Source organism: Haliotis rufescens, unplaced genomic scaffold (assembly GCF_023055435.1).
Source record: "Haliotis rufescens isolate VD_foot unplaced genomic scaffold, xgHalRufe1.0.p SCAF_18, whole genome shotgun sequence".
NCBI classification, from domain to species: domain Eukaryota; kingdom Metazoa; phylum Mollusca; class Gastropoda; order Lepetellida; family Haliotidae; genus Haliotis; species Haliotis rufescens.
In genome coordinates, this window is record NW_025963868.1 from 25,397,710 (window position 1) to 25,421,103 (window position 23,394).

At 41.3% G+C, this 23,394-nt stretch overlaps 1 protein-coding gene across 1 annotated transcript in view; it reads left to right on the plus strand.

The window, feature by feature from the left end:
• The window catches only part of LOC125381543 (ephrin type-B receptor 1-A-like), a 43,866-nt gene that overhangs the window by 12,331 nt on the left and 8,141 nt on the right, over window positions 1-23,394 (plus strand). Inside the window, exon 2 of the mRNA XM_048398472.1 lies at window positions 17,720-17,790. Coding sequence (XP_048254429.1) covers window positions 17,720-17,790 — 71 coding nt within the window. The remainder of the gene's footprint in view (window positions 1-17,719; window positions 17,791-23,394) is intronic.

Consider the following 23,394-nt stretch of genomic DNA (forward strand, 5'->3'; position numbering starts at 1 on the left):
CCACTGAGTACTATTTAAAAGGTTTACAAAGTGCATGAGTTAATAATAATCGGGGAGTTAATCTGGATGATTTCACTAAAAGAGGAACCGTCTATTATAACGCATCTTAGATAGCTCGATCTTAGTCGTCGAAGGCGCTGCAATTCGCCGTGCAGAGTTATGTCCCTTCAACGTGTCAGGAACCTCTGATTCCCCCATCATGTTTCTAGTTTTTTCTAGGTGTGTTTATCAAACTGTAAACGAACAAAATCGGCACCACGTTATCCTACATTTATATTAATTAATTAAAGATAATATCCTTTAATTTTGGGTCGGAAATAGAAATGATATACAGTAACTGCATTTATAGTCAACTCATCCTATTTTGTTACATTGAACATGTCTGTATGTCTGTTTGTCTGCCTGTCTGTCTGTCTGTCTGTCTGTCTGTCTGTCTGTCTGTCTGTGTTTTCGGTAAATAACACATAATACTCTCTCAGTAATGATTTCTAGTTTGAATGGATGGATGCACCAGGGAAATAGTTTTGTCAGCATGGATGCAAGCGGTGTCATGGATGCAAGCAATGTCACGCAAGAAGCCACCCACCATCCCTTATGCAGCCGTTACGCTCTTCTGCCAATATATGAAACATAATGCTATTATTAATTTATTTATGAATATAGTTAGTTTCCTGTGCATGCATTCACCAGGAAGATATTTGAATAAATGTCATCAGTAAATGCAGCGTAATACAAGAAGGCAGGTGACATTCCAATGCCCGCCTACTCATTCGTCCGTTTGTGCTGAAACAAACATTACTGCAGTCATTATGTATTATATACGAGGTTTGATGGATAAGTTCTGAGCCACACAAGGAGTTGCGCAATAGTGAAATCTGTTGCTGTGTTTCTGTGTTGTTTAATGCCGCACTCAGTAATATTCCAGCTTTATGACGGCGGTCTGTAAATACTTGAGCTCTGACCAGATATTTCAATGATTCACATCATAAGCATCGGTTTAAGCGATTGGTATTATGACGTGTGTCAACCAAGTCAGCAAGCCTGACTTTTGTGTTGACATTATATGATGTCATAGCGGTTTATCAGCAAAACACTTGAGCCAATTGAACCAAATGTTTTGCGGTGATAAGTCTTGAGGAACGTGCAATGTTCCAAGTATTTCGCAGAAAAATGGCTTAACATCAAAAGCAATCGATAAAGATATGAATGAAAACTAGGGAAGGATTTCCAATCATATGACCATAAAGAATTGGGCAGCAGAGTTTCAGCGTCATATAGCTGGAATATTGATGAGTGTGGCGTTAAACAACAAACAAACTACTACTACTTCTACAACTACTACTACTTCTACTACTACAATATGGAAACAATTCTGCTTTATTATTCGTAACTGTTCGTCCGAGCTTGTACAACGTGCGAATACATAGTAGTCAATTATTAATAATACGGTGGCCCATAAGGGACATGGAGTCTGTTTTTCAATATTTTGATATTTCATTTACTGTCATCGTAACCTTTTGCAAATTAACACGATTTGTCATACAAATATGTGATAAATCATGTCTAAAGAAGATATTGAATCGCTGAAAAGTGCAGCGAAACTAAAATTAAAATGTCAAAAACGAAAACGAAAAGGTCAAAAACTTAAATGAAAATGTCAAAAACAAAAACGAAAATGTCAAAAACTAAAATGAAAATGTCAAAAACAGAAACGAAAATGTCAAAAACAAAAGCGAAAATGTCAAAAACTAAAATGAAAATACAGAAAACTATTTCCACCGCGGTGGGAATATTATCACCGCGGTGGAAATAGTTTCCTGTAATATTCATTTTAGTTTTTGACATTTTCGCTTCTCATTTCAGCGATTCAATAGCTACTTAAAAGTACATTTTCCATGTTTTCGGTTGTTTTTATACATGATTTATCACATATTTGTATGACAATTGTGTTAATTTGTAAAAGGTTACGATGAATGTAACTAAAATATAAAAATATTGAAAAACAGATCCCATGTCCCTTATGGGCCACCGTATAATAATGATATTTCTTTTGTTCCCACATACTCTAAATTGATAGAGAGCACGGATAACCCAGTAGTCAAAGGTACTCTATAAGAATGCTTACACGCTCTGGAAACCTATGACAATGGGTTTGAATCCCAAATTCGCCACGATTCTTGGTTTAACAGCACCATACCCGTGTTTGTTTGAGGTCTAAGACCTGCATTATTTCGAGCTTTCCACCACATGAAACAGACACGCAGTGATATAACTTGATACTGACTGTTGAAATCGGGGTTAAACTCAACTCACTCACTATTTCGAACTCCCAACGTTTGCCCATGAACGCTGGTCAACGTTTTAAATTTGATTTCTGTTATTTCAATATGCCCTACGTAGACACCTGCCTATATTGTATATGTCCAGACTGTCTTTATACATGTAGTTGTAGACGGTTTTAAAATTTTAGATGCCCAACCACAGGCCCCAGAAGTTATTTGAAATAAACAGATCCAAACAGATAACATAGAGTAATTGCTAGCAAAATTACCATATTCGAACAAATTGCTAAATGTGTCATAACAGCTGTTGCTACTGACTTAAAATTCTTTACTATCGGAATACATGTATGTGGTTGATTGTTATTGAAAGCATTAACCAACATTTGTATTGGTCACACTCCGCGAAACACAACTTGCAAATGAATTTTCGGAACGACAGAGAGAGAGAAGACAATCACATTCAGGCTGTATTCTGTAATATTCATGTTTGGCTAAATTGTTCAATGCTATATATATATCTCTCTCGCTCTCTCTCTCTCTCTCTCTCTCTCTCTCTCGCTCTCTCTCTCTCTCTCTCTCCCTGTCGCTCTCTCTCTCTCCCTCTCTCTCTCTCTCTCGCTCTCTCCCTCTCTCTCTCTCTCTCTCTCCCTCTCTCTCTCTCTCTCTCCCTCTCTCCCGCTCTCTCTCTCTCTCTCTCTCTCCCTCTCGCTCTCTCTCTCTCTCTCTCTCTCTCTCCCTCTCTCTCTCTCCCTCTCTCTCTCTCTCTCTCCCTCTCGCTCTCTCTCTCTCGCTCTCTCCCTCTCGCTCTCTCCCTCTCTCTCTCTCTCTCTCCCTCTCGCTCTCTCCCTCTCTCTCTACCTACCTCCCCCCCTCTCTCGCTCTCTCTCTCTCGCTCTCTCCCTCTCGCTCTCTCCCTCTCTCTCTCTCTCTCTCTCCCTCTCGCTCTCTCCCTCTCTCTCTCCCTACCTCTCCCCCTCTCTCGCTCTGTATGTTTGTGGATGCTAGTCCGGACTCATGCCGATTTATTGTGCTACAGTATGCTACAGTATACTGACATCGAGCCGACCAGTCCTTGTTTAAGCCAGCGCCAGACAGGGTAACAACAAGTACCATCTTTTAACGTCTTTTGGTATGACGCGGCCAGGGATCGAACCCAGGATATTCCGCTCTCGAGGTTGACGCTATACCACTAGACCACGGAGGCGTTCGATTCGTATCGAAGTAAAGGAACTATTTAAACAAATAGTAGACTTAAATTATATTGCGCATTCGTAGATTTTCGCAAGGCTTTTGATTATAATAATAGACAACTGAAGTATTATTGCAGGGCATTAATGTTAATATTGACAAGACCAAAGTGGTAATATTTAGGAATTGTGACTTGGTTTTATGAAGGTAAACAATTAGAAACTGTTAGTAGTTTTAAGTAGTTTTAGGCTTAGTATTTCATCAGGTGGTAGTTTCTCTCTGGCAAAGAAGACCGTATCAGAACAGGCAAATAAAGCATTGTATTCTCTGCAACGTATGCATATTTCCAAATTCTATTTATCTCCGGTACACCAATATCAACTGTTCAAGACATTAACAATACAAATAATCTATTATGGATGTGAGGTCTGGGGGGTTAATGTGAGCACAAGCTGTTGAAGGAGTGCATCTGAAGTTTATTAAAAAAACATTCAGGGTCAGAGGTTCAACGCCGTCAGCTTTTGTTCATGGTGAAATCTGTGTTCTTCCATCATGTACTATTAGCAGATTCGTATTGTGAAATATTGGTTAACAATTCCCAGTTGCAATGGAGAAAAGCATATCTATTTGGTTGTAGAAGCTTTGTTAGATAATTATATATGCTCTTTATAAACTAGCATATAGGACTTGAGCTACCATTACTAGGGAAATATTGTTTCAGTACGGTTATAGGTATGTGTGGCAATGCGATAAAAAAGTTTTTTTTAATGTAAGCAAAAGACAATAGATATACATACTCAAATGTGGCGAAACCAGTTGATGTCGCTCAGTGAAACTAGGCTTTATTTGAATATTTAACATTCCATTACTATCGAAAATTATTCAACATTGATTGATGTCACCAAATATATACTGAATCGCAAAAGAAACGTCACCCAAAGTAACATTGCATGAAAAGTTGTCATTTAAATATCTGGGTAATTTTTGTCAAAGTTTCTAAAATTTAATATATCATGTCCGGAAAAATGAAATTTGATGATACAAAAAAAACAAAAGCAGGTGACAATAAAACCGATCGCCCAAACGCATCACGTCAAAGGCTATGGTAACCCGATGCACGTGAGTTCCGTGCAAACTGAAATGCACATGCGTTCGCCCATTTCTTGCCCTATAAAACCCAACCAGATCGGACAACATTCATTCGTTATTGAATTGCTACAATATGCCAAGATTGACAAGAAATCAGCGACACCAAGCCCTTGGACGATTGCAAGCTGGACAAACCGTCCGGCAAGTGGCCAAAGCATTTCAAGTCCACGTAAGGACCATACACAGGCTCCAGCAACGTTACCAGACCACCAACACTACAGATGACCGACCACGTAGTGGAAGACCAAGGGTCACCACCAGACATCAGGATCGTCAGATTGTGCGGCAGCATCTTCAAGATCGCTTTGTTACTGCTGCGGAAACTGCTCGACAGACGATGGGGACACACCAGCGACACATGGATGCGGACACCGTGCGTCGACGATTGACGAACAGACACCTCCACTGTCACAGGCCACACCGAGGACCCATTCTGACACCACGTCATCCCCGGGACCGTATTCAGTGGACAACACATCACCAGCATTGGCGCCACCAGCAGTGGAGAAGAGTCTTCGAGAGCGGTTACTGTATCTCAACAGCAGATGACAGGGAGAGAGTCTGGAGACGCCGCGGGAACGTTATTCGGATGCTTGTGTCGTTGAGAGAGACTCGTGGGGTGGTCTGAGCATCATGGTGTGGGGTGGAATCTGTCTTGCACAGAGGGTCGGCCTAGTGGTCTTCCAGAACATCGGTCCAGGGAGAGGCAATAGTGTCACAGCAGCTCGTACATTGATTAAGCCTTGAGACCACACGCCATACCTCATATGGCATGTTGCCGCTACCACGAGTATCAGCATGATAACGCCCACACTTCGGGAGCAAGAAGAGACTTCCTCCAGCAGAATGGCATCAGAACCGTGCAGTGGTGTAGAGTTTCACTTTAAGAACATTTGACACTTTAATTTCAACCTTGATGATCAGTTTTGCCTAGTTTCATCTTTTTAATATGTCTCAAAATATGTTAACAGTCTTTGGACAAATAAGGTTTCTCATATATCTATCCATGGTGACGTTTCTTTTGCGGTTCAATATAGAATAGCCTTAACTCGGTTCAGAATGGGTTCTCATAATTTAATGATTGAAAGGGTTCTCCGGCATATTCTCAATTAGCGTTGGAAAATCGATTTTACCTGTTCTGTATTAATGAATTGAAAGATGAATACCATGTTGTAATGGTGTGTTCACATTATATTACTTTGCGAAAATGATATCTATCTGAATACTTAAGTAGATTTCCAAGTGAACTACAATTTATTATTTTTTTACAAAAGTATTCATAATTTATCAAAATACATACTTCATATGCTCAAAGTTAGAGATAATCATATTTTCATATGTCCGTGAGCAAACTTTGAAATATAGGTGTTATCTGCTAAAATCTGTATCATCGCCAGCAGCTGGAGGGATGATGTAAATCCTGCTAGGGAATCGTGCAGGTAGCAGCCGTATTGTAAGTCCCCACGGTCCCTAGTTTGGTGGCCTAACTTTGATTGCTGGTGATCTATAGGCCATTTGTATATTGTATTATTGAATGATAATGTATTCTTTTAAATATTCGAAACTAAATTAGTTTTAAAATCGAAACCTGGATACTCTAGTTATTGTACTGTCCATCGTTGACAGCTTTTTATTCAATCTCGATATAATTATTATAACTGTTTCGTCACGATATGGCTGAAATACTGCCGATGTGACGTTAAATACTACTCACTCACGCACTCACTAATCACCGATGGTCGTGGGTCTGGTCTTTGGGTGGGTTTGGGGTGAGGTAAAAATCTGTCTATGCTACAAACATACGCATAATGTATTTTGGTTATTAATTTGTAATATGTAATAATGTAATAATCACGATCAATTGATTTTGTTTATCGAGTCATTTAAGCTCCTTTCTCCCCATGAAGATCCGGGTAATTATAAGAATTGGTCTGCAGTAGCCTACGCTTGTCGTAAGAGGCGACTAACGGGATCAGGTGGTCAGGTTGATGTGTATGTGAGTGAGTGAGTGAGTTGGGTTTAACGCCGCTTTTAACAGTATTCCAGTCATAACACGGCGTGTCAGCTTAATGTGGGAGGAAAGCCCGAAGTGATGCAGGTCTCAGACGATTACCACTTCGGTGAAACCCACGAGCACGGGTATGGTGCTGACAAACCTAGAAACATAATCGGGGCGAACCGGGATTCGAACCCACAATCATAGGTTTCTGGCGTGCCCAAGGGACGCAACTCTGCACAGCGAATCGCGGCGCCTTAGACGACTGGGCCACCCGTGCCCCCCTGATGTGTATGTAATCGTATCCCAATTGCGAGAAGATTACTAAGGATGAGTGTCACTGGATTGTCTGGTCTGTTCTCGATTAAATTTAGACCGCCGTCACACAGATGGAATATTGCGTGCGGTCTCAAACAACAAACAATTAGTCTTCTTTCAATGTTTGTTACTTGAGATTGATTTGATTGAGTGATAACTGTAAAATTGTATTGAAAAGTATGTAATTGTAATCTATTGCAACGCGGAGTTTCCAGAATAGAGGGTCCCGACTTACGAGGTTTACTGTACATGGTCCCTCCCGCTTCACATGTTCGAGATATAGGGACAAAGATTCATCTGGAATTCACGTTTGTACGTGAGGTATACGAATTACCTAATATCTGTTGACACTGTTCGATTATTTAATCAACAATCACTAATCGGAAATGAAGTTTTAAAGGCATTTTGCCTTATTAACATTTATGTAATCGACATTTTTTTTGTTCAATTAATTAAAACTTATATCATTTACAATCAAGCCTCCATGTCTAAAACGTCTGAGACCTGCATCACTTCGGGCTTTCCTTCCACATTAAGCTGACACGCCGCGATATAACTGGAATACTGTTAAAAGCGGCGTTAAACACAACTCACTCACTCACCCATGTCTAAAACGAATCTTGTCATCATTACACGCAGTCAGCATCCCATTTCGTGTGTACATTGATACATTGCAAGTAAACCGCTTTCGTCCACAACATTAATAAACACGGTCATCGATTTGTCCCGCCGCTATATAGCACGGTCAGCTACTAAGTCTAATTGTTTCGCATAGGAATAGTGCGAGGACGCGACAGGAGCGGATTAAACGTAGCGTTGGATGAGGCAGGAGACAAGCTGCTGAGACAGAGTGTCGGAGTGTCGGACAACAGTCTGGAGGGCAGTGAAAACCTTTTCCCATAATTGAGAAATGATACAGTGCTTTAGATAGCAGGGATGTACTGGAAAATGAGAGCTCCCTAATTTGTTTTTTTTTATGACGAGAGAAACAGGAGTGGATGGGCGTTGACCAAATAGTTTAACGACGGTGGTAAGTGGGTCGTTGTATAAATACACACGGAGCTATGGCGTATCGTGATGGAAGGCTATAAATGTCTTTGTTACCCAGGCAGGGAAGAGCTTCCGTATATGCGCGTCTTTGATTCATACTAAGGCAACACCTAGCTTTGGCAAATGTGTATATGAATGAGTTAATGTGGGGTCTTACGCCGCTTGTAACAATATCTCAGCCATATTAAACGCACGGGTAGGGGGGTTAATAATAATAATAATAATAATAATCATCATCATCATCATCATCATCATCATCATCATCATCATCATCTTGGGAATCTTGGAATGGGTAACCGGTAAGATAATATGGTAATGTGACTGTTATTCTTATCATCATTATTATTATTATAATTATCATTTTACCGATTAAATCAAATAAATACAATAAATAGGGTTTGGATGATACTGGCACAGCTCAGGGCCCCTGTCCCCTCCACACGCAGCCCAGACTGCGAATGGGACTGCTTAGTCGAATACACCCAGAACTTTAGAATGTGAAGACTCCCCAAAACTGCAGTCTTCTGCATTACCAAGATTGTCAGAAGGGGTTGTATTCCTGGCAAGCAGCAAATCCTAATACTCTCTCAATGTCAGGCAACAGATTTGGAGGTACCAAACCTAAGGCACCGAGAACATGGGGCGTCGGACAACTTGGTATTTGGGATGCAAGCGTGACATTTCGAAAGCGAGGTCCACACATTTGCCATGTTATTCCTGAATCTTGTCCATCACATTAGTGTCAAAAGGGACAGAGAATTCAATAAAATACTGAACAACAAAAGTTCTTGTGACATTGAATAAGAGTTAATGCAAAGTTATGCTTTTAACCAAATCTGAAACAATTTCGGTTTGCAACAGATAAAAGACTCCTGTAAGTGTTCAAATGGTTTAATTTGTCATACTGACTTCAGAAAATGCGTGATTTCATAAAAACATGAACATGCCAAAATGTCAATTTAAAAATCAATAGCGTCTGTGTCCACCTCTGGTTGCGATGCAAGCAACACATCTTCGTCTCATGGAATGGACCAGGCGTCACACCAAGTCCTGTGGGATATCGGTCCATATCTGCTGGAGCATGAGCATGTCCTGGAGTGTATGTGGAACACGTAGTTGACGTCGAAGGCGTGCATCGCTGTGGCTGAAGTGAAAACGAGACTCGTCAGTGAATAGAACTTGTCCCCACTGCATGGCCGTCCAGCGTAGACGCTGTCTGCACTACTGTAGACGTGCCTGACGGTGGTATCCTGTCAAAATGGGACGTCTGGCGGGTCTTCTGGCGACAATCCCTGCATATCTGAGGCGACGACGTACGGTTTGTGAAGATATTCGTCGAAGGCCAGGGATGCTTCTTGCAGTCACTGTTGCTGGCTGGAATCGATTTCGTAGGTGTGTTGTTCGAATCCAGTTGTCTTGTCGATTATTGGTTACGCGTGGCCAGCCACTCCGAGGATGGTCTCTGACTGCTTTTAGTCTGTTGCCAACGTTGCCATAAACACCAAATGGTGTTTCTGTGGACGTTAAATTGTCTTGCAACATCACGTTGACTCGATCCTGCTTCAAGCATACCAATGGCTCGGAGACGCTTATTTTCGGACAGGCGTGGCATTTCGTAATGTTAAATAATTGCGTAATTTTGTTGTTTTTCTGAGTGGTTGTTGTCAGCACGATGCTAGACAATGCATATGGAATCCCGTTAACGCACGTGTTTTTATACCCATTCTTGGCTAGTGAGTGAGTGAGTGAGTGAGCTTGGTTTAACGCCGCTTTTAACAGTATTCTAGTTACATCACGGCGTCTTGGCTAGTGAAATGCATGGGGCTTGCATAAAAGTCAACTTTTGCATGGAATGCATGCTTTGTAGCAGTTGCGTTTTTGTGACTTGATTCCTTACATATACTACAATATTGAAAACCAAACTTTACTTGTTTGAAAAATACACTAAAATATTGGTGTCACAGGAACTTTTGTTGTTGAGTATATGTATGATTTAATTGGATTTACTACATAGGACAAGATCAGGCTGAAGCTGTAAACGGGCCTATTCCAATTTTACATTTATCATTTACAATGAGCTGCTGGCTTAGGGAAGCTGTAACCACTGCGGCACATCAGACGTATGTAGATAGTCACGTCAATCAGACAGCAATAATAAGTGGACGTCTTTGACAGCAGTATGTCTCCAAGAACCTTTTATTCTAAAATGCGTATGCGATAAGTTCAACTCACCATCTCATCAAAGCAAGGATGGCTTTGTGTTTTGTTTCAAATGTTGGCGTTGAATTGCAAAAACAGTCCTGATATTTGTGATCGAATATGTGGAAAAAGGAGTTTAACTGAATGTGCAAACACATTGTGGCACAGACTCGACATTGAGGCACACACGGACAAACGAACAAACAATCACACACACATATGTAGGCACAGAGAGAGAATATATTATTCACCTTGGAATTTCTGTTTACTGTGTTTGCTGCGGGGTCCAGCCAATTCACAAAATGGACAATTCCAAATACTACTGCGTATATTATTAATGCCGATGTTGAGAAAATTACCAAATGGATTAAAGCAAGTAAAATTGATACAGAGAAAACAGAAACTATTCAATATCACGTTAAAGTCTGCCCAAGTGCAAAACCTGATCTTAAAATGAAAGGAATTCATATTAATGACTTCGGGAATACTATTTCAGTCAGATTGTTTATGGCATTCTGATATTGAGAGAGAGAGAGAGAGAGAGAGAGAGAGAGAGAGAGAGAGAATGAGAGAGAGAGAGAGAGAGAGAGAGACAGACAGAGACAGAGATACAGAGACAGAGACGGAGACAGAGAGACAGAGAAACAGAGAGAGCGAGAGCAAACAGGCATGTCCTATACAGTGCCGAAGCCAGCCGGGGGGAAGAGATTTTTTTTTATAGAAAACAGTTTTATTTGAAATTATGGGCACAAGTGATGCTTGTACAAATATTTGCCCCCACCCCCCTACATCCCCCCAAAACCCCACCCCCCACCCACCCCACCCCGTGTCCCCGCCCACCTGTCAACAAAAGTTAACTACGGCCATGCCATAAGTCCTAAGAGTACACATACGCTCGCATTAAACGTATGAATAAAGCAACATATTGTTCATTGAACTATCACGGATGCTCATGAACGCCTGTCCTGGTACAATGCTGTAGTACTATCACACCAAATCGATACATTGCAGTACAACTATGTAGGTCACGTGTCTGTCACGTTGTTTTTTTGGCCAGTCGTCTAAGGCGCCGCGTTTCGCTGTGCAGAGTTGCGTCCCTTGGGTACGCCATAAACCTATGATTGTGGGTTCGAATCCCGGTTCGCCCCGATTATGTTTCTAGGTTTGTCAGCACCATACCCGTGCTCGTGGGTTTCACCGAAGTGGTAAACGTTTGAGACCTGCATCACTTCGGGATTTCCTCCCACATTTAGCTGACACGCCGTGATATTACTGGAATACTGGTCAAAGCGGCGTTAGACCCAACTCACTCGTGTTGTTTTGAGCCACGTGACGATCAATGTGACAAATGGGATTATCTCTCCATACGTAAAATATTAACTTTTGATTGGTTATTTTCTGTGCAGCCCGCATACCCAGCTGATAAATCAATGAGAACACACCGTAGGTAACTCTCGCATAAGTAACGTTGAGTGACTGATGTTTATTCTGATGCATTGGGTCAAGGGAAGTAACTCTACGTTTGCGTCGTCTGCTTGCTGTCAAAATGGCTGATTCAAAGTGTTTTACTCTGTGAAACTTAGGACATCTATTCTGGGTCAGTATTAATGAGTGAGTGAGTGAGTTGGGTTAAACGCCGCTTTTAACAGTATTCCAGTTATATCACGGCGTGTCAGCTTAATGTGGGAGGAAAGCCCGAAGTGATGTAGGTCTCAGACGTTTACCACTTCGGTGAAACCCACGAGCACGGGTATGGTGCTGACAAACCTAGAAACATAATCGGGGCGAACCAGGATTCGAACCCACAATCATAGGTTTCTGGCGTACCCAAGGGACGCAACTCTGCACAGCGAATCGCGGCGCCTTAGACGACTGGGCCACCCGAATATGATATGTTTTCACTGTAAACAAAAAAGCGACCTGCTGTGTTGATGTCCTTAGATCTCTGCATCCAGGTATCGTATCGTGAGGTGAGGTGAGGTGAGGTGAGGTGAGGTGAGGTGAGGTGAAATTGGGTTTAAGGTCGCGTCCAAGATTATTGCACTTATATAGCGACGGGCATGCACGTGTTTGTGTGTGTGTTGTTTGTACTAGTCCGGACTGATGCCGATTTATAGTGCTAGCCCACTGAGATACCATGCCGCAGTTTAACATATATACCCAACTCAAACACAGCATACTGACTCCGAGCCGACCAGTCCTTGTTTTAGCCCCTTAATGCCGAGCGCCAGACAGGGTAACAACAAGTACCATCTTTTAACGTCTTTTGGTATGACGGGGCCGGGGATCGAACCACGAATCTTCCGCTCTCGGGCTCGACGCTCTTCCACTAGACCACGGAGGCCGTCGTATCGTATCGTAGTAAAGGAACTTATTTCAGCAAATAGTAGATAATCAACCTTTAACTTAACAAATGAACGTTACATTTTCTGAGATCGACATTATTTATATCGATCGGCATTAACAGTGTGAGTGTGAAACGTGGACATATTATGAGCAGGATCTTATTGTACTTCCTCTAAGAAAAATACATTGAGACACAAAGGATATATTATGAATGATATCCAGACGTTACCCAAACCATGAAGAGTAAAGAGCGTTATAAAAAGGATCTCAAGCACATTGCATATTCAGCTTCTTCTGCAGGGGTTCTTAGCCATCTTTTCTTACTAAACTTACTGGTTGGTTGGTTTGTTGTTAAACGCCGCACTCAGCAATATTCCAGCTATATGGCGGCGGTCTGTAAATAATCGAGTCTGGACAAGACAATCCAGTGATTGACATCATGAGCATCGATCCACGCAATTGGGACCGATGACATGCATCAACCAAGTCAGCGAGCCTTACCACCCGATCCCGTTAGTCGCCTTTTACAACAAGCATAGTCGCCTTTTGCGGCAAGCATGGGTTGCTGAAGACCCCGGATCTTCACGGGTCAAACTTACTGGTAGCGACAGTAATAAGGTGCTTCTTCCATACACGTTACCTATTTCTGGTCGGCGCAATAAAGAGCCCCACAGATTTTCATTTCCTTTTCCCAGTTCTCTTTGTTGATGAGGTGAGATGAGGTGAGGTGAGGTGAGGTGAGGTGAGGTGAGGTGAGGTGAGGTGAGGTGAGGTGAAATTGGGTTGAAGCAGTTTAACATGAATACCCCACTCAGACACAGTATACTGACTCCGAGCCGACCAGTCCTTGTTTTAGCCCCTTAATGCCGAGCGCCTGACAGGGTAACAACAAGTACCATCTTTTAACGTCTTTTGGTATGACGCGGCCGGGGATCGAACCCCGGACCTTCCGCTCTCCGGGCGGACGCTCTACCTCTAGACCACGGAGGCGGTCCTTTTTTGTTGGAGACGGCTAATTCGGAGACAAGGTGAAAAACAAGGTGTATTGACATTTTCAAAGGTGGCAAATTCCCACTTGGACGGCCGGGTTCCGTTGAGAGGTGCTGCCATGTCTGAATAGATAGTTCTTGTCGGGACGTTGTCACATTTTGTCAGATGCCATTAATCATTAACAGTGAGTGAGTGAGTGAGTTGGGTTTTAACGCCGCTTTTAACAATATTCCAGTTATATCGTGGCGTGTCAGCTTAATGTGGGAGGAAAACCCGAAGTGATGCAGGTCTCAGACGTTTACCACTTCGGTGAAACCCACGAGCACGGACATGGTGCTGACAAACCTAGAAACATAATTGGGGCGAACCGGGATTCGAACCGATCATAGGTTTCTGGCGTACCCAAGGGACGCAACTCTGCATAGCGTAACGCGGCGCCTGAGACGGGGCCACCCGTGCCCCATATTAACAGTGAAATGTGTTTACCGTGTCCTCGCAACCCTTCTTCAAACGAAATGTGCGATAGTCCAATCATATTAAGCACTGGAAAGTGGGATTTCAAGCGTAGAGCAAGTCTTTGATAAGAAGACTAGTGGACGCTTTTGCCCTGGGAAGATGGTACTCGTTATAATCTAATCTGAATTAGGATGCAATCCCCATTTGGACTTGTACAATACGTTCTCGTATATTTTTGTTTCAGGTGGACAATTGACTTGCTTTTGCACAATACCCTTTCACTTATTTACCTTCCTGCATAAGAAATAAATGAGACCAATGAAACCATCTCAACTGTGTACATATTTAGATCTACGATAAAGATTCAGTGACAAAACAATCTCCACAAGACTGTATGACAAGAGGTGTGAATGAAACCATCTCAACTGTGTACACATTTAGATCTACGATAAAGATTCACTGACAAAACAATCTCCACAAGACTGTATGACAAGAGGGGTGACTTCCCAACTTTCCAAAAGTCAACTTTCCCTTCATGATGAGCACTATTCCAGTAGATCCAGGCTTTAGTGTCTACATATCACAACTTTTGGGGTACAACGAGTATGCCCTTTTCACCAAGATTTTAAAGAGCGTTAGACGACTCTCCCTCAAACGTTGTTTGATCAAAGTAACGGCACTCTAGGCCTCAGGAAATCTTTCACAAAGTTTTACAGTAGACATGTGGAGGACATTTCCAAATTTGACTTACAAGAATGATTTCCGATGCAATTCTCTATTTTGACTTGTACCATACGTCCCCATGTTTGGTTTTAGGTAAACGATTGACTTGTCCTTGCATGTGTTTGTGACAGCTGCATAAATGTGGTTGGAGAAGAAACAAATGTGGTTGGCCCGACTTGGTTAACAGCTTTGATGAAAGCCACATGCACTGGTATAGTGCTGACAAACCTCGAAACGTGATTTGGACGAACCTGGATTTGAACCCACGATCATTGATTTTGGCGTGCCCAATCCAATGGACGCATATCTGCATAGCGGATTAGACGACTGGACCACCCGTGGTCCCCATATAACTACCAAAGCATATTGGACACAGTTCACAACCAATTTAACCACAGCCAAGGGATGATGCATAACGTCTGTTTTTATCTATAGTCTTCATACTACGCCCCATAACGCTAAGCTACAGAAGCCATTTAAAAGTGTTTGGCATTAGCCAATTTAGCCGCGCCAATGTAGATGTACATGTTAAGGATCAATATATCCGATCTAAATTATTGACACTGGCAAAATTGTCTGCAAAGTCTGGAATGAGGTCCTCACTAAATCTTGAACCCTGAATCCTTGTCAGAAATTGAGCGAATCCGGCGCCTTTCATCCCAGACAGTGTTCGGTTCCGTAATGTGTTGTCTTTTGTACAAACCCCTTTAATTCTTTTCACATCGATGGCGCCAACGATTGACCCTTCAGCGCATCATTTTGTATCGTATGAATCTTTCATGTCCGCTGACCCGCTGCGCCACAGACAGAGCCATTACATAAATAGCAAGTTGAAACGTTGTGACGTTTGTGGGAGACAATGCATGTGCCGAAATCAAACAGCCAAAGAATAAATACCACTTATTACAGCATCCCTGAAATGGTGAAGTTATCTGTAACAATTTATTGGAGACATAAATACAGGAGAACGCGTTCAGAATATGGATGACTTGTATATTGATTCAGATAGCAGTACTTTTCTAATATATTACATAACTCCTAAGAAATGGACTCGTTTATGTCTATCCGTGGCATAATCGATGTCTCTAATATTCCAAATAAGTAGCCATGATAAATGACAGAGGATGGTCGATTTGAAGTAAAAGTTACCGTAATAAGCATCGGGATCATGTACACATCATTACACTCGATAATGCCTCATCCATCATTGTTGAAGTAGGCAGTTTGATTACACTGATGGCGGATTTCCAATCAAAACCTGGTATTTTCTGCATTTTGGCTTTATATAGACGACCCCGTGTTAAAGATCATACGGTAATTGTATGCGTAATTACGTTTAGCGCTCGAATCATTTAAGGGATCTTGAATGCATCCCCTTTCAAATGCTAAATACAACTTACCTACTTTCATGTATAATGCATATAGTTACGGATTCCGTAAACAAATAATTAAAATATATTATGAGCTGATGTGCACGATCCACGCAAAAAAAAAATGCAAATTGCTTCCCTAAGTTGTGGGAGGACTCGCTGTTCGGGTTCGTGGATTAGCTCTATTTTTGCTCTTTGGTCACGCCGTACCCGTGCTCGTAACTCGTCTATAAACCGTATCACTTCGGGCTTCCGTCCCACATCTGCCACACCGTGCTATAGCTGATATACTGTTCAAAGACATTAAACCTCAAATCACTGTCACTGACGCATTTCCAACGCACGGGATATGATCATGACCTTTCATGGTCGTGGGTTTGAATCCCAAATGTGTTAGCACCATGTCCATGTTGGTAGGTTTCACCACACTGTCAAACATCTAAGACTTGAATCACTTCAGGCTTTTATTAAAAGTCAGTATATAGTATAGGCTTATTTCTGATGATTGTGAGAAGCGCTCTTTTAGTTATCTAAGTCCAAATTCCGCCCTCGGCTTGGGACTTCCTTTATCCTCCCGCAGTAGAGAGGTCCGCAGGAACGAGCATGTTTAAAGACGTTGATTTAGTTCGGGGACCGACTACCTCATTTGAGAAGCTTGGCGTAGTAACAGTTTCTAGAAGGCTGTCAGAGCGAGACAAAACGCCTTCTGCTTTAGCCCCTTAATGCCGAGCGCCAGACAGGGTAACAACAAGTACCATCTTAAAACGTCTTTTGGTATGACGCGGCAGGGGACCGAACCTCGGACCTTCCGTTCTCGAGCGGAGGCTCTACCTCTAGACCACGGAGGCGGTATATCCGACAAGTCCCTGTTTCATCCCCTTATTTTAACGTATTTCGGGCAGTGACATACTACATGTACTTATCAATAAAAAGAGCGACAGATCCCTTTCCATAGACATCGAAATCTCTACCAAAAGCAGAATCGATTGTTCGATTTTGACATGTGTTTATGAATCACTATCAAATAGTGATGATACAAGCTTATCGAGAAAAGGTGAGCGTATTCTGTCCCACCTGTGGCACCCGTCACAAACACATGCAAAGACAAGTCAACTGTTCACCTGATAAACACGGAGCATATGGTACAAGTCAAAATATGGAATTGCACCGGATATTATTTGATTGTTATTGAACGATATCAGATCATTGATATACCTGAAGCTTAAGTTAAACTTAAATTACCTTGAGTCCGAACAGGAAGAAACAGATCCGCAAGAGGATTACAAATGGTGTCCATGGGAAGTTGCGAAATCTAAACACCAAATTTCTGCACTAGTGTAAAACCTATTAATTTGGACTTTATCTAATTATGTGTAGAAAAAGCGATGATGCTGGAAAAATCACGATAATGTAAGCCTCGTTTTATGAGTAAGCAGTGATTTTCATGAACATTTGATAACAACTGTCTTACACATATCTATTTCACCGCGATAGCATGCACGTATGCGATTTTAAAATGATTTTCTTAACGTGTCACTTAGCAAGTGATAAATGTTAAACTGAGTGGGCACTCGGGACTTTGAACAGATTGTGCCCAATTAACCTGTGTGGGAAAGCAACATTTGTTTGAAACATTACATTTTATTTTACAGATGTGATATTCGACATGCAGATGCTGGGTAAATTAGGCTGGACCACGTACACTACCAGCGACAGGAGTGGGGTAAGCTGACACATTATATCATTACAAATATTGGACATTTTAGCTCGACCGGCTGTTTCTTATCATATATGTATTTGCGAAACAAAAACATGAGTTTTAAGTAAAGGAAAATATTCTCGCCCATGGGCCAAACCTTTTTCTCGCCCATGGGCGAAATATTTCAATATCGCTATAAAATCGTTGAATTAAGTTAAAATGAGTTAAAGTTTGTGTCATGATACTTGAATAAATACATTTAATGTATTTGCGAAACAAAAACATGAGTTTTAAGTAAAGGAACATATTCTCGACCATGGGCCTGCCCATGGGCTTACCCATGGGCCACACTTCGGCCATGGGCAGGCCCATGGGAGACATAGTGTAAATATTGAGTTTTTGAACAATTTTTCAAAAAGAAATTATCCCTTGGTATGTTCCCATGAAAACATCATGTTTAATTTTGTAAATACCTTTGACCGAGACTTTGCAAAGACCGTAGAGTTTCTGGACTATTGGGTTTCCAGAATTAAAATGGGACGTGTTTATGTTAATCTGTCCTTGGTAAACCTTTTGCATTATTTTCCCCGAAACCATTCAACCAAACAAGTGAAAGGGCACTAGTATCATCCCAGCTTTGTTATCTCACAGACGTCTCATCAGATATATAATATGGCCGCCACGACAGCCATATTGAAAATGTCATTTTGGTCATTTTGGCCATTATCTCAAGCACTTCTGAAGGTAGCATTAGGAGATTTGATATGCAGTAAGTGTATGGTTTGTGGAATAAGGCATGGCATGTTTTACTTGTTCTGTGTAAACTGTAGTCATTGATCTTCATACAGGTCATTTGACTGTATTTTCGATGTTTCCTCAGTAAACTAAATCTGATGTTCCTGTGCAGGGTCCTGTTACTCAGCCATTTGTTTTTTGAAATGGTGATATGAAGTACGAATGCCTCCTCTAAAATCAGACAAAGACCGCATCTTCCTAAATTTAAAATTTGCAAACACGGGAATTGAGTGAGTGAGTTGGGTTTAACGCCGCTTTAAACACTATTCCGGTTATATCAAGGCGTGTCAGCTTAATGTGGGTGGAAAGCCCGAAGTGATGCAGAATTCAGACGTTTACCATTTCGGTGAAACCCACGAGTATGGGAATGGTGCTGACAAATCTAGAAACATAATCCGGGCGAACCGGGACTCTGCGAACTGAACACCCCCCCCCCCCCCCCCCCCGTGAACAGCCTGCTCCCAACTGGGACCACAACTTTAAAGTCATTGTGATGCCGTCGAAGCATATGTCAAAGACGGCTCAACAGAGAACATGAACCTTGTGATTGTCTTTCAGATTGGGTTTAGTCAGTGGACGATGTTATCTATGCCAGACAGCACACGCTGAAAAGGGAGAAACCGATTTAGATAAATTCCTTGTGCTCCCAGTAGGGCAGTACATCCTTATCTTTTCGCAAATACTCGGTGTCATCACCAACATGTATTCCTTGTTTGTTTGTTGTTTAACGCCGCACTCAGCAATATTCCAGCTATATGACTGCAGTCTGTCCATAATCGAGTCTGGACCAGACAATCCAGTGATTGACATCGACCGACGCAATTGGGATACGATGACATGCGTCAACCAAGTCAGCGAGCCTGACCACCCGATCCCATAAACCCACGTACGACACAACACAAAGACAACATTCAACAATCTATTCAAAAAGCTTAGTTGATTATTATAGCATTGTTTTCGCCGCTGCTTCTCTTTTTCTCGGTTATGCTGTCAGGAATGTCTGATTTTGTCCCCTTTCGTTTGACCTGGTTTAGGCCTGACCTTTACTGCAGGTGTACCCATAGTCACTGCTGTCATGTGCTACTTTGAAATGCAAACTGTCAGCGATCTGCCATTGGTGTGATTGTTGGGGCGTGCTAGTTCTGGTGGTTCGGGTCAATTAGTGTGATTTGTGATACACTTGGGAGGCGTAATATGCTTGCAATTGTGAATGACTATGTGTTGACTGTCTTCACGCAGATTGTCTGAAGATAATACCTCATGGAAAAAAACATTTGCAATAAGGAAAACAAGTTCGCAAACGTCAATGATCAGCAACCATGTATTCCAATCCCGTTAGTCGCCCCTTACAACAAGCAGGCGCCTTATACGGCAAGCATTGGTTGCTGAAGACCTACTCTACCCCGGATCCTCAAGGGTGTATTCATTGAGGCATTTCTAACCACACGTAGTGACCATGGATACAATTACATCTCTATCATCGAAGAATGTTGGACAATTTGTCACAATGCGAGACCAAGTTTCACCTGAATTTTACGAAGAAAATAATTTGTTTAATGCTGAACATCCTAATAGATAACATATATGGACTCAATATAAGCCAAGTAGTTTGATTTAAGGTTCGGTTATTATAGGTGAGGTGAGGTGAAATTGGGTTTAACGTCGCGTCCAAGATTATTGCACTTATATAGCGACGTGCATGCACGCGTGTGTGTGTGGCTGCTTGTACTAGTCCGGACTGATGCCGATTTATAGTGCTAGCTCACTGAGATACCATGCCGCAGTTTAACATGAATACCCTACTCAGACACAGTATACTGACTCCGAGCCGACCAGTCTCCGGGCGGACGCTCTACCACAAGACCACGGAGGCGGCACTCGGTTATTATAAATCATCTGATGTCATTTGATGATGGTCAAATAGCGAAGTGCCTTCCTCTGATTTACCTACCAAGAAAGCTTGAAATAAGAGAGTGAAACCACCTGTTTCATATTAAGATCTATGTATAAAAAGTCAGAGTGACAAAACAGTCTCCACACGACTGTATGTTCAGCGTGATAATTGAAACTGTGTACCAGGTGAACAACAAATTGTTGCAAGTGCATCTGCTCGTGACGGGTGCGACAGGTGGGCAGGGCGGGGCAGGATACATTAATCTTTTAGCGAACACCTGGTTTCATTACTATGGTGATTCGTTCACACGTGCTTCTGGTATCCTCCAATGGCAATTAGCAACAATTTCTCATTTTTTTAATGGTTTTCTCGCTTCCATCTACATCACATATAGTTATATTTTGCACATGTTGAAACTTTGACCATGTTGATCCCTCGGCTCAGGCAATCATTCATTTCAACGTGTAAATACGAAATGTAACTATTATCATTTAAATCGCTATCTTATCAAATTATCAAATTTACATATCATGAATATTTATGTCGTTTTGAAACTTCCGTTTCTTCCAAATTCTTTTTTACCCTTGTAAAACTTCTCTGATCTAATATGATATTCAGAAAAATAACGGGTGACAACTTTCTTGTCAGACCTTGCAATATTTTTCTGGCCTTGTTGATAAATTGCATAAAAAATCCATGTGAGCTGCAGAGCCTTGTAAATAAAAGCGACAAAACACTTTCCATTTTGCAAAAGGTATCTGTACCAAAAGGAAATTTGATATTATTGGCTCATATCATACACTTTTAGATCTAATTTTCCACAGAAAGTCAGCGAATAAATAGTTCTTTTTCAATCGCTTGTCCCCAACATTGCTGTTTCATACCGATTAGGGCGATATATGTATTTATCTGGATAGTATTGTTATAAATTTTTAGATGCATTCTATCAGAAAGTTGAACAACTTGAAGACAAGGTATCTAGTCAAGACTCTGATATCGACAGGTTAGAGGCCTTCAGTCGTCGGAATAACGTCGTATTTAATGGCGCGTCTGAAGAAGCTGGCGAGCCCTTCGAAATGTGCAAGGATAAAATTATTACTTTGCTCAATGAGCATGCGAAGACAAAGGATTGGCAACGCCCCGATATTATACGGGCGCATCGGATAGGGGTCAAACAGTCGCAACCTAATAAACCCCGCCCTCTCATTGCTAAGTTTTCTCTGACGGAGGAGAAGATTATAGTACTGAAGCACAGACATACCTTGGGGAGTGTTGCTATAGGCGTTGCTAACGACCTAACCAAGCACCAGAGACAGACTCTAGCTGATCTGAGGGACAAAGACATGGATGCCAACTACAAGAATGGTAGACTGGTCACAAATCCTGGTACCCATGACAACACACCCAGACACGAATCGACAGGAGATATGTATATGCTAATTCACAATTGTTGTCAATCCATGTTTGTGGATACAAGAGTTGAGTCAAAACATATGCATGTATGGCTACATTTGGACATATTTCTCCCTAAAGTATCTACAGGTGATGATTATCTTTCCACCAAAACACACAAATATAAATGGAACCCTCGTAAGCCTGATGTGTTTATAGGACGTATAACAAATCTATGTCGATCTTTTAACGAGCTTATCGATCTTTTAACTTTTTATTTCAATCTTGCTCTCGAAAAATTGGTTAATGTTTTTCTTATAATTAGTGCCGCTGAATGTATGAAGGTACCTTTAATCAAAAGTTCACCCCGGAATACGGGGTTTTATAATAGTGAATGCAGACGAGCAAAACTGGAAGCAAGGCGATACATGAGGAAATTCAAAGAGAAGAAATCTAACGAAAATATTTAATCTTTTATAAAATGAGGAACAAGTATAAACATGTTTGCAAAACAGCAAAATCAAACTATCAATTTATGACACGAACAAAACTAAAGCTATCTCTATCTGATTCAACCACATTTTGGAAAGAGTTACGGAGTATATCAGGTTGTTGGGAAACAAAGAATAACATAAGTAAAGAGTGCTGGCTTGATCATTTTACAAACGTTTTTCAGAGTACAGATGTATTGCATGCTGAAGCCGAATGTCAATGTCATGAAGATTTTATACTTGATGAGACTGACCAGTGTATTTTGGAGTCGCCCATTACCGACTCAGAAATCCACAAGGCTATAAATCGTTTAAAGAATGGCAAATACCCCGGTGTTGATGACGTGGTCATTGAAATGTTAAAATGTTGTGAAAATGTTACAACTCCTTTCCTACGAAATTTGTTCAATAAGTTATTTGATTTTGGATTATTTCCTGAGAAATGGACGAAAGCTATCATCCTTCTACTACATAAGAAAGGTAACAAAAATAATCCAGATAACTTTAGAGGGATATCTCTATTGTGTACAATTAGTGAGGTTTACACAAGTGTCTTAAACTCTAGACTTACAACCTGGGCTAATATAAGAAGTAAACTACCCGAGACACAAGCAGGATTTAGACAGGGATATTCTCCTGCTGATCACATATTCACGTTGAATGCAATCGTTAAACAATGTTTATCGAAAAGAAAAAGGAAAGTTTACGTTGCTTTTGTGGGTTTTAAAAAAACGTTTGATTCAGTATATCATCTTAAGCTATGTGAGTGTCTGCACGATGTAGGCTTGGGTGGAAAGATGATGAGAGCACTTAAGGGAATCTATGCCTCCGTGAAAGCGCGTGTGAGATGTAATGACAATATTTATACAGATTATTTTGACTGTCCTCGCGGAGTTAAACAAGGTTGTATATTAAGCCCTCTATTGTTTTCCCTTTTCGTCAATGAACTGTCAAATGATGTTTCATCACATGGGAAACACAGCGTACAAATATTTCCAGACTTGTTTGAAATATTATTATTATTGTTGTTTGACGATGATGATATTCTTGTCTCTG